The following is an 11,733-nucleotide window of genomic DNA, read 5'->3' as shown; positions in this document are numbered from 1 at the left end:
TTTAAAAAAACCTGTTATATTTGGAACTACTTGCATGGGAAAATCAGGATTTTCTTCATATCATACAATCAAGACAAAAATAGAAATAAATTGTTATTGGGGCACCTGGGTGCTCAGTCAGTTGGGCATCTGCCTTCGGCTCAGGTCATTATCCCTCTGACCCTTTACCCCACTCTCGTGCTCTCTCTCAAATAAATAAATAAAATCTTTTCAAAAAATCTTGATTGTAAATGTGTGCATAAACTTTTTTGTTCCCATTACCTTCCTAAGTAATTTATTTTTTTTTTGATAGGCTCCACACCCAATGTGGAGCCCAATGCAGGGCTTGAACTCACAACCCTGAGGTCAAGACCAGAGCTGAGATCAACAATCAGATGCTTAACTGACTGAGCCACCCAGGCGCCCCTGCCTTCCTAAGTATTTTGAATATGGTCTTATTAAATATTTTTATATTGATTAAATACTACTTTTAACTCATTTCACACACTGGAATTTCTCATAAAATTTTATTTGGAAAGGGTTTCAATTATCCAATGGTACAAAAAATGGAAGAGAATGATGATAAGTAGAGATTGTGGAATATATCTTCTGTAAATCTTGGAGGAAAGAAAGGTGACTTTTGGGTCATTTTAGGTGAAGAGCAGGGACGGGGTTATAGAAAAGAGCATTTATTTCACACGGTGTCTTTCTGCATCAGTGATTTTAATATGGATTCTTAGTGGTTATCAATAACGGGTCAGATAATTTTTTTTTTTTAATGCACTGCTCTTTGGATTCTGACCCAGTAAATTCTGGGCTCAGCCCTCCCCCTCCATCTCCTTCTTGATCCAGTCCACGTAGTTGAGTAACTTGGTGTAGAAGCCGTAGCCCCTGCTACAGCCAATGCCCCAGGAGACGATGCCCGTGGCCACCCAGCGATCACTGTTCTCATCCTTCACCGCAAAGACCCCTCCACTATCCCCCTGACAGGCATCCTGCTTTAGAGACGGGTCTCCAGCACAGAACATGTTCTGAGAAAACACATCCTTCCTCTTATTTTTCCGGAGCCAGTTCTCACATGACTCCCGCTTAGCTACGGGCAGACGGATAAACTTGAGGTCATAGGAAAGCCTCTCCTCCATTATCCCAAAGCCACTGACGTAGCCCATGAGGCCCCTGTCATAGAAGGTCTCGTTGTCGGGGAGGCAGATGGGGAGGAGGTTGGGGCCCAGGGTGACACTATTTTCCAGCTCCAAGAGGGCGATGTCCCCCTCAAAATTGTTAGACTCGTCCTGGCGGTAGTCTGGATGGATACTGACTCTGCGGACAGGGTGGTTTCCTAGCTTGGTGATCTCTTCCACGTCTACGTGGCCCAGGAACACGTCCACAGTGGCATTGCCTTCCTTGTCGTGGTCCTTGGGGTAGAGGGTATGGGCAGCTGTGAGGATCCAGCGGTCGCCCAGCAGGGCTCCACCCCCTCGCCCATAGATGTTGGTGAAGGCCTGCCAGGGGAAGTTGCCCAGCTTGGCTTTTTGCCCTCCAATGATGCGCTGCTTCTGTTCCACAGGGTGGACGGGTTTCCCACACACTGGAGAGGAGAGACAGGGAAGGCAAGGATGAGTCAGGCTAGGCCCACCTTCTTCCCTTCTGTGGTCAGTTAGTTCCCCCTATAGCCTGTCTTTTGGCTCTGGGCTCTTTCCTCTTTCTCCTCCCATTCCCACAAATCCCTGCCTTTGGCCTCTAGTCAACCTCTTCTTGTTCTTGTTTATTTCTTCCTGGGCGTTTTCTTGCTCTTTTAATTCCCCGACTTCCCATCTGCTCAGTGAGAAAGTAGGAATGTCAGGACCCAGTCTGGTTCTCTGGGTTCCTTTCTCCCTTTCTCCTGGAATCTCTCCTTCCCTCTTCCCCTCACTCCTTTTGTCTATTTTTGACCTCAGGCTGGAGTGCCTCTCCCTTCACTTTGTCTCCATTCTCTGTGCGTGCTTTTCCAGAGGTCCTGCAGGGCTGGAAGTCACTGGGGAGGGCTCCAGAGGGCTTCCACTCACCTGGCAAACACCGAGGAATCTTCGATCCTTCCCATTCATTCTTCCAAATGCCCTCCGCGGTGCAGGTATAGGCCCCTGAGGGAAGAGGGGGCTATGATCAGGCTGGGAGGTGGCAGACAGGGAAACCAGGTCTCAGAGGCCAGCAAGCACTGAATGAGCAGGACGGGGAGACGGGAGATTCGGAACCAACACCGACAAGGATCAAACGGAAAGGTTCAAATAACGTAAGGATGGAATATGGGAGGTGTTGAGAGGGTCCCTACATATATTTTTGTTTTAATGTTCAGTGAAAAAAATCAGAATACTTAACTCCATGTTTGATGTCATTCCTATTTGTGAAAATAGACATAAGAACTGGAAGGAACGTATGAAAATCTTATCAGTGATTGCATCTTGGTAGTGGGATGGTAGGGGATAATGGCTGCTACCTGTTCTGATCGCTGACAGTGCGCCATGCTTGTCGCTAAGCCCTTTATCTACATTATCTCATTGAAGTGCCACGGTGATACTTTCAGGGATTTTTTTGGATGAGGAAACTGAGCTTAAATAATTTCCACAGGGTCATGTAACTTCGAAGTTCCAGAACCAAGATGCAAACTGAAGATGGTCTGTCTTCAAAGCCTAAAGAATACCATATAATCTATATGTACGATTTTTTTTCTTTTTTCTTCTGGATGTTTCAAACCTACAAAGCATGTGATTTATTTCATTTTAAAGAAAAGTTTTAAAGATGCATTTGAGAGTCATTCAGTAAACCTAAAGGCAAAGAATCACAACATAGTAGCTTGGGGGCTCTGTGGGGAGAGCGTTGGGGGGAGTCCTACTGACATAGCAGTAGTGTGGTTGTGGCGGTTGTGGTGGTAATGATGATGGTGATGGGGGCTACAGCAGGGGTGATGGAGGGTGGAGGTGGGGAGCGGTAATGGTGGTGGCGCTGTTGGGGGTGGGGCGGGTGGAGGTGGGGATAATGATGGTGCTCGAGGCGTGGCAGTAGTAATGGCCATGGCCGTGGTGAGGGGGAGCTAACTGTGAGATTTAAGACTTTCTTTGAATCAGCTCAGGCGCCTCCTTCACCCTACTAGACGCCTCCTGGCCCTGTACTCCCTGTAGTTCAGGCTCCTGAAGCCAGTATCCTGGGCAGATACCTCAATATACATCCCCTAGGCATTATGTTGGGAAAATCTCAGATGCCCTGAGAAGACGGAAGGGAGAAGGCTGCCATTTGCGTGGGCCCCTACCTCTCGCAGTCTCGCTGATTCCGCCTCTGGTATGCATCTTGTAATATGGCTCCTGGCAGGAGTACTGGATACGGGCCTGGTAGGTGTTCACCCCCTTTGTGGTGGTGTAACTGAAGGCCCCGTTAGGCAGGCTTTTGGGTGGCCCACAGTCCTTGACTTGGAGAGAACACAGGGCCGTATGAGATCTGAGAGTGACGGTATGGGAACATCAGTGGGAAGAACTTGAGTTTTCTGCCCACAGAACAGGCTGAGAACCTTAGAGAAATGTGGTCAGTTGGCGGGGAGGGGCGGGGGGAGGGGGGGCGGTGCAGCGCTTGTGAAGGACTGGAATAAATGGAGTGAGATTCAGTTCCGGGCAGAGCCCGCTGACACTGCAGAGATGAGGGCTCACTGGCCCCTGAGGTGGGCCATAGGCTTCAAGGGATGAGTGAGGGGGAGGGTGTTTTGGGGAGGCTCTCCCTTTCACAGCCTAGGTCTCCATGGCTGGGGGTGGGGTGGGGGCTCCCGAGGGGCAGACACTTGCTGAGTTGTGACTTACTCTTGCACCTGGGCATGGCACGATGCCAGGTGCCATCATCCTGACAGACAGCTGTGAAGGAGAGCAGCACTTGGTCTCCCTGTTCGAGAAGAGGTAGACGGAGACAGAGGTGCCATTAGCGCAAGGAGGCCCTGTGGTTCCCTTCCTGCCTTTCCTATCCCGGAGCAGCCGAGAATGCAAGGCTATCTCTCAGGCTGTCAGACCTCAGCACCCCTGTGGACATGGCTCCTTTGTTCTTCTCAGACCAAGGTTGCAGATGGGAGCACTGAGTCATGCAGCGGAAATTCAGAGCAAGGGCCGATTGTCAGACCTGACCATCCTCTCTCTAGACTCTTGGCTGCTTCCACTATTGTTCAGTGGATGCCCACAATTTTATTTTGTTTTACTTTATTTTACATAGGCTCCATGCCCTATGTGGGGCTCGAACTTATGACTCTAAGATGTAGACTCGCATGCTCTACAGACTGAGACAGTCAGGTGCCCCTGAACCCCACAGTTTTAAATTAAAAAAAAAAAAAAGCTTGGTAGCCCCAGGGGTCACTCCAATTGTATGATTTTTTTTTTTTTTTTTTTTTTTAGTTTACCAGCTTTTGTGAGATTAACCAATGAAACCATGGGGCTTCCTGAGCCTGCAAAGCTGAGGACAGGGCAGTGGGCCCAAGGTGACAACACCATGGTGCCTGAAGAAGTCCTCGGGGCACGCACAAGGTAGGAGATGTGGTTCTAGTCCCGTCTGTACAAAAGGACCATGATGCTGAGTGAGTCACTCTTTGTACTCCACCCTGCCTTTCATTTCCTACATCCGACTGTTACTAGGTTAGGCCAGTAGTTTATAAACTTGGCTGCACATCAGAATCACCTGGGTAGGGACACCTGGGTGGCTCAGTGGGTTAAGCCTCTGCCTTCGACTCAGGTCATGATCTCAGGGTCCTGGGATCGAGCCCTGCATCAGGCTCTCTGCTCAGTAGGGAGCCTGGTTCCCCCTCTCTCTCTGCCTGCTGCTCTGCCTACTTGTGCTCTCTCTCTCTGTGTCAAATAAATACACAAAATCTTAAAAAAAAAAAAAAATCACCTGTGTAGCTGTAAGTAATCCTAGGGGCGCTCCAAACCAACAGAATCAGTCTCTTGGAGAGGACCCAGGCACCAGGGTTTTTAAAAAAATTTGAAGTGTTTTCAATGTGCGGTCAAGTTTGAGAGCAGGTAGACCAGGTGACTGGTCCTCCAGCTCAAACACGTGTGAATCCAGCTAGGAGTGAGCCTAAGTCTGATGATGGACCTACCCACCTGAAATGCTCCTGGAGGGCTGGGCTCACTCTCCCCCATCGGCCTTGGGCTCTTACCTCCACGAGCTGGTAGCCTTGCTGGCAGGTGGCAATGAAGTAGTCCCGGAACTGGTATTGAGGCTGTAGGTCCTGGATGATGGTGAACTCGTCTAGGGTCTGGGGTTGGGGGCACTTGATGACTGTTAGGGAGACCAGAGCACATGTTTATTTCAGAGCTGCTGTCCTCCTTTCGGCCCTCCTGATTCGGCCCCGCGGCTGGCCAGTGAGAGAGGCCACCAGGCAACCTTACTTTCGGTGGTGTAATGCAGCTTCCAGCCTCGGCTGTCCCCTGAGTCATCGGTGAAGAACAGCAGGTCCACCGCATTGCTGTTGCTGTCAAAGTCAGCGGGTCTTTGGTTCCCACAGAACTCGCCAATGTTCCTCCCGTTGGCATAGATCTGGTGGGGAAAGGGGAAGGAGTGGGGGACATCTCTCCAACTCAGACGTTTCCCCACTGGGCCGGGATGGTGGTGGTGGTGGTAATTCTGCTTTGTGTGCATGTTCTCAGCTGGAGGAGAAGAGGAATCCCCAGGACCCGCTTGCCGCGCCTGCCCATGAGGGAGCTCAGCCATTCCTGTCCCAGTTGGCCAGAGGATCTAGTGGGAAGTGAGGATGAGGGGAGGGGGAGGGGAGGCAGGGAGGCTCTCAGGGAGCAGGATGGCTGTACCTGCAGCTGGTCGTAGGGGCAGTGTACTTGCTGGTGGTCATCGATTTCGAAAGGCTCCAGGAACTTAAGGTGGAGGGTGAGGCCGCGCTCCACGCGGATGCTGTAGTTACAGCGCAGGTCGGGGGGGTAGGGCTGGGGGTATTCCAGGCTGGCCACGAAGCCCGATGGCTCTGTGTGCAGCTCGCTGCTGCACTCAGCTGGGGGAACAGAGCCAGGCGGGGGTCATGGAGGGCTCTCTGGCCGACCCTGCACACCCTTGCTTGCCCCCTGCCTCACTCCCGCGGTGCCCCAAGCTCACCCCGGCAGGAATGCCTGTCCTCCTGAAGCTCGTAGCCCGGGCGGCAGGAACAGAAGTAGCCGCCGACATAGTTGTGACACAGATGCTGGCACTGGGGCTGGAGAGTCTCCTCAGCTGAGTTGCTCTGGGAAGCACATTCATCGAGGTCTGGAAGACATTCCAGAAGGAAGGGCTAAATTCCTGCCGTCGGGGACTTCTCTCATGGTTCTGCTCTCAGAGAGGTTAATCCCCAGAGACCTAAAGACCAAATCATCTCCTGGCCACCTGGAACTCCAGGCCTCTCTCTCTCTCTCTCTCTCTCTTTTGGTGGGGGGGAGGGTGTGGGAAGGGAGAGAGGTAGAGGGAGAGAGAGAGAGAGAGAGAGGATCTTAAGCAGGCTCCAGTGCAGAGCCTGACACGGGGGTCAATCTCATGACCCTGAGATCATGACTTGAGGCAAAACCAAGAGTCAGACACTTAGCTGACTGAGCCATGCAGGCGCCCCACTTTCTGGCCACTCTAAGGCTTTCTGGGAACTGCCCCATGGTGACAGAACCCAGGTTGGCAGGACTCTCCTGGAAAAAGCTCTCTTGAGGGGAAGAGTAAGGAAGGCTGGGCTTCCTGCTTCAGTGGAATTCAAGTGGATTTCAGTGGAATTCAGTGGATTCAAGATTCCCCTTTTCTAGTCCCCACACGACATGCCTAAAGCCAGAAAAAAAGGGACCCAGGGGCCACTCACCCACAGCTTGGTAGTAGGCCAGGAAGCCCTTATAGAACATAATGGTGCCATTCTCCTCATTGGAGAAGTCCGTGTGGAAGGTCAGCAGCATCTTGTTCCCTTGAGACATAAATTCCTTTCCTTCTGGGAGGTTGCCCAGTGGAGAACCCAGCTGCCCACAGAACCTCCCCAGCGTTTTCTTGTCAGCAGAGATCTGGTAGAGAAAGGATGAGAGGTGGGAAGAAAGAGCGGTTGAGGAGACACATCCTGTGTGGAAGGTCAGTGAAAGTCCTCCTTTTGTCCCAAAGAGTGAGTGGTGCTCCCCACTGCTGGACCGGCTGCCATTGGGTCTCCACCCATGGAGCTCTGGCTGTTGTAAACTTTCCCTCCATGACTCCCTTTCTTTTTGTTCTCCCGGTGACTTTCATCTGTTCCTCTGAGTCTTCGGTGTCTAACTCCTGGCATGTTATCCTGTGCCTGGTACATCGCCCCTTCCCTGTTCTCTGTCCTCTGGCATGTTTCAGGCCTTTCTTCGTCTCCGCCACCTCCTGGGCTCATCTTCCCCTGGAATCCTGGCTGTCTCCACAGGCCTTGAGCCTCCCTTCAGCCCTGGAGCCCGGAGAGGTCTGCTTTATTTTCTGTCCACTTATCCCCCCTCACCTTATGCAAACCATTCACGTCCTGCCGTGCCTCCTGATATAGCTGAGCGGGAGCCTCTCCAGTCTCCACACAGGCCAGCATCACCGAGCTTCCCTTATCTCCTTCTTCACAGGTTCTTTAACCCCTCAGAAGTGGCAGATGTCCTGTCCCCATCCCATCCCTCACCATCCCCGCCACCAAGACTCCCCCTACCCAACCCTGCAAACTTCTCCGGTCCTCGGGCTAGAAGACGGATTGTTTTCATGTTATTCAGTCATAACGTCCAGAGGGTCTCTGGGGGATGGTATTTACTACATGTGTGTGTGGTCTCTACTTAAATCCTGAATCTCGAGGGGCGCCTGGGTGGCTCAGTGGGTTAAAGCCTCTGCCTTCGGCTCAGGTCGTGATCCCAGGGTCCTGGTATCGAGCCCCGAATCGGGTTCTCTGCTCAGCAGGGAGCCTGCTTCCCTCTTTCTCTCTCTGCCTGCCTCTCTGCCTACTTGTGATCTCTGTCAAGTAAATAAATATAAATCTTTAAAAAAAATTTAAAAAAGAAATCCTGAATCTCGAATCTCATTTTCACTGATACAGAAAGTTGAGACCGGGAAGGCACACTTGACTGTTACAGAGAAGGGGGAAGGAGCCCATGACCTTGCTCAGGCTTATGCTTGAGCTAACACCCCTCACGGTTCTCTTTGCTGTGTTCCTGTTTAGGAAGGCAGCCAGGGTGACATTCTACATGGAAACAGGGAAACTGAGGCGCAATAGTTTTCCAAAGACTCCCAGCAAGTCAGCCGTTGGGGAAGGTTTTTCTGACTCCTATAGACAGTAAATTTCCTGGAAGTGGGGCCTGTGCATTTCCCACTCTGTGCTTCTCCCTTCAGTGCTCCCTGAGGGCCTCTAAATCCAGGGGACGCACCATTTGCGGTGTCATCAGACTGTCCGAACTCCACTTGGCCATTAGCCCTTGCGGGGCTGTGGCTGTGGCTGTGTCCGTGGGTGGGCAATGCTATTCAGGGTGATTAGAGCACAAGTCCTCAGTTCCCAGAGACACCCAGCTCTCCCTCTGCCCTCCCAACCTTATCCCCTACCTTGACATAGTCATACAAACAGCCTTCAGAAGGTTCCAGGTCAAACTGCCAGAAGACGAGCTTCACCCTGAATCCTGTGGGCACTGTGATCACAGTGGTTCTCTCAAAGTTGCTGGGGTAAGGTTTGGGGTACAAAGGGGAAGTCACCTCCCCAAAGAGCTTCTGTGAAACGGGGATGGAGCTTCCCACACAGCAGAACAGGACGGGCCCCAGGAGATATAAGAGCCACCTGCCGACAAGAAAGTGGGTGTCCAGTGCTGGGGGGGTGCGGCACCCCTGCCATTTGGGCAGTGACTGGGGTGGGGGTTGGGATGGTCATACTGCTCGGCATTTTCTCTCTGGCCATTCCAGGCCTCTTAGAGTTGTTCTAGGTGGGGGTGGTGAAGAGGAGAGGCTGGTCACCCGCAGCCACTGCATTGGGTGGTTCCTCCCCCTGGGGCAATGTCCAGCCTAGAGGTCATCATCCTCTCTGTACCTCCCTCCCCATCCTCCTCCCCTGCCCTCTCCCCCACTCCCCTCCTCTTCTCGGAATAGGGCTGGCTTGGGACCAGTTAATGGAGGGCGAGGGTTTCCAGTCATGGATCTCTGATGGGGCTCCCAAAGGCTCAGCAAAGGCCTCTGGGAGAAAAGGCCTATGGAATATGGGGTCATGCACAGAGCACACCCCTCCGGGGTACAGTGGATCCCTTCATCTTGCTGCTCCCCTGCCATGAGCTGGGAGGAGGAAGGGAACATGGCCATTGCCTCGTGGGTCTAAGTTCTCCTCCTCAGGAGGAGGGATGGGGGGGTATGCATTTGCGTGTGCAAGCGTGCGGCTGCGGGAATAGGTAAGGTATGTGGGGAGGGAGGGGTGTTCCCGTCTCCCTGAATGAATTTGGGAGCAGGGTTGCCTCCCTTGCCCAGGATTCTCTCCTCTGGCTTCTCCCTCCCTCCCGGGGGCCCATCAGCCTTACTCACATTTCTCAAGGCCCGTTTTTGGATCCTGGACTCTCCTGGCCGCGTCTTCATCCACTCTGTGTTGAGGAGAGAGCGGTCATGCAGGGGAGGCAAGGGGGAGGGAATGACTGTGGAGGGGAAGGAGGGGACCATTCCGGGAGGAATGTTGTAGGGGATGAATTATTTGCATAAACAAAACAGAAAAAAAAAAAAAACCGTCCGTTTCAAGTTTATTGTAGTTTTGGTTTTGAAATCCCCGATGGTGGGGCCACCTGCTGGCGTGTCTGGGGAAGGGCTAAGGAGACAGCCCGAATTTTCAGAATGGAGGAGACTTTGGTAGGAAGCCCAGACTTATCGGCTTCTAAATCTGATCTGTATTCTCCCTTTCTTTGGGGACTGCTGCTGTCTTTACGGGGTTCTGATGCCAAAGGCAATGGAAATTGCAGTTGAGGAGGGGATTCTCTTTTCTGCGGTGCCTGTTCCACTAACCTGGTTCTTCCTGCCCTTAGTCACCCAGGAATGGGTTTTAATGCCCAGGGTAGTGTGACAGGAACCAAGGGCAGAGAGGGCATGGCAGGAGCAGACAGAAGAGAACGGAGTCTGGTTGCACTGGGGCCCCAGCCTACTTTCCCCATGAATGACCCTAAACATGGAACACGGATTCCTATGTCAGGGTGAAACCTATAGCAGGACTCGGGTCTGTTTTAAGACCCTTCCTCCTCACTTCAGTGAACTCAGACCTGCCAGTGAACTTGGCTCTTAGAGAGGCAAGGGAAGCTGAGGGAGGGTAGAGACATCCTCTTCTTCTCCGCATCTGGTCAAGTGTTTGAACCCTTGAGTGTCATGGCTGGCTAGGGCTAGGCAGACAGTGTGGCTGTGGACCCACAGTGACTTGGTCTTTTCTGAGAGAAAGCCAGGGCTCTGGGAGGGTGCCTCCTGTGCCCCAGGCCAGAGTCTCCCAATTCATAAAGTCTGCTCTCTGTGGAAGCCTTTCTTCCTTAATTCCTCATGGCTCAATTACCGTGTGGCGATGGATTCCAGAGGGAGGCCCAGGCAGAGCTGGCCTCCGCATTGTAGGCCTTTGTAGTCTGTCCTGCTTGTTCCTCCAAATAGATTAATTCCTTCTTCCCTCCACCCACTCACCCATTCATCCCTCCATGTATGGCCTACCTGTTTAATAGGCCAGGCACTACCCAAGCAATGGAGTGCAAGGACTCACAAAGGTGGGGCGGTTCACCATGAGGCAGTGACCCAGTCCACTCTGAATGTGGGGAGAGAGCAGGTGCAGTAAGATACCACGTCAACCAAGGTGTGGGGGGTCCCTCCTGCAGGCCTGTATGTCCGAGCTGAGGAAGGAATCTGATGGCAGGGCTGATCCAGGACATAATTCCTGACATGACCCACGACCTTGGCAGGTCAGAAAAGAAAAAAAAAATGGAGAAGGATAAGGACTTAATGAGGAGATGAGAAAGAAGGAAAATTTTTTTTTTTTTTAAAAAGATTCTGTTTATTTGTCAGAGAGAGAGAGCTAGCAAGCCGGGGGAGCGTCAGGCAGAGGGAGAAGCAGGCTCCCCGCTGAGCAAGGAGCCTGATGTGGGACTTGATCTCAGGACCCTGGGGTCATGACTTGAGCTGAAGGCAGACGATTAACCGACTGAGTCACCCAGGCATCCCAAGAAGGGGAATCTTGTCTAGAAAGTTGCATATTAGCATTTGACAGCATTGTGTGTGTGCATGTGTGTCTCGGGCTCATAGTGGGGGCAGAATGGCAGAGATCACAGGTAAGGAGTAGGTGATCCAACAGGGTAATTCTTAGCTGGAGTTCTCCTGTCCATTGCAGGGGTTCTGAGTTCTGTCCTGGTACAATACGACACGGCTGCAAGTGACAAACCTGGGCTTCATCAGCTCAGTCCCAGCTCTGCCTTCCTTCTGCCTGGCCACTCAAAGGAACCTTTACTTGCACATTTGTTGTATACCCTTGACTTATACCAAGGACAGAAAGAAGAAAGAGCCATATGAAGGTTACTCCCGCACTGGTTTCAAGACCGGTATCAAAGACATTGTCTATTTTACTGTTTATTCCTCTCAGGTTTTGGTTCTGGGGAACAAAAGTTTCTCTCTTAAAGTAATGGTAGGTAACCTTATGTGGATAGATCTAGACATCTAGATCCATCTAGAGCCATATAGGTATACACTTTCTGCCGTGGCAGGGAGAAACATCATTTTTTCGATAATAAAAACAAAATAAAATGAATACATGCTCATTAAATAAAATTTAGCAAA

The 11,733-nt window shown here is 51.7% G+C and overlaps 1 protein-coding gene across 1 annotated transcript; it reads right to left on the bottom strand.

The window, feature by feature from the left end:
* Window positions 1–487: 487 nt before the first annotated feature.
* On the bottom strand, window positions 488–9,615 carry C1R (complement C1r). The gene is made up of 11 exons (XM_080811541.1): window positions 9,472–9,615; window positions 8,515–8,743; window positions 6,806–6,998; window positions 6,088–6,234; window positions 5,790–5,986; window positions 5,373–5,520; window positions 5,141–5,262; window positions 3,801–3,879; window positions 3,263–3,418; window positions 2,025–2,099; window positions 488–1,567 (listed from the first exon to the last, which is right to left on the bottom strand). Coding segments are annotated over exons 1-11 (2,118 nt in total). The 5' UTR covers window positions 9,474–9,615; the 3' UTR covers window positions 488–797.
* Between the last annotated feature and the right edge of the window lie 2,118 nt (window positions 9,616–11,733).

The sequence above is a fragment of the Martes martes genome, assembly GCF_963455335.1.
Source record: "Martes martes genome assembly, chromosome: 8".
Lineage (NCBI taxonomy): Eukaryota > Metazoa > Chordata > Mammalia > Carnivora > Mustelidae > Martes > Martes martes.
Note: the sequence above shows the minus strand (reverse complement) of the source record. Positions and strands in the feature narration are given on the sequence as shown.

Excerpts from the sequence above, each read along its gene's own strand:
- C1R (XM_080811541.1), bottom strand. Across the intron at positions 6,999-8,514 it reads GTTTGTATGACTATGTCAAG|ATCTCTGCTGACAAGAAAAC; the intron begins GTAGGGGATAAG and ends TTTCTCTACCAG. Across the intron at positions 1,568-2,024 it reads GATTCCTCGGTGTTTGCCAG|TGTGTGGGAAACCCGTCCAC; the intron begins GTGAGTGGAAGC and ends TCTCCTCTCCAG.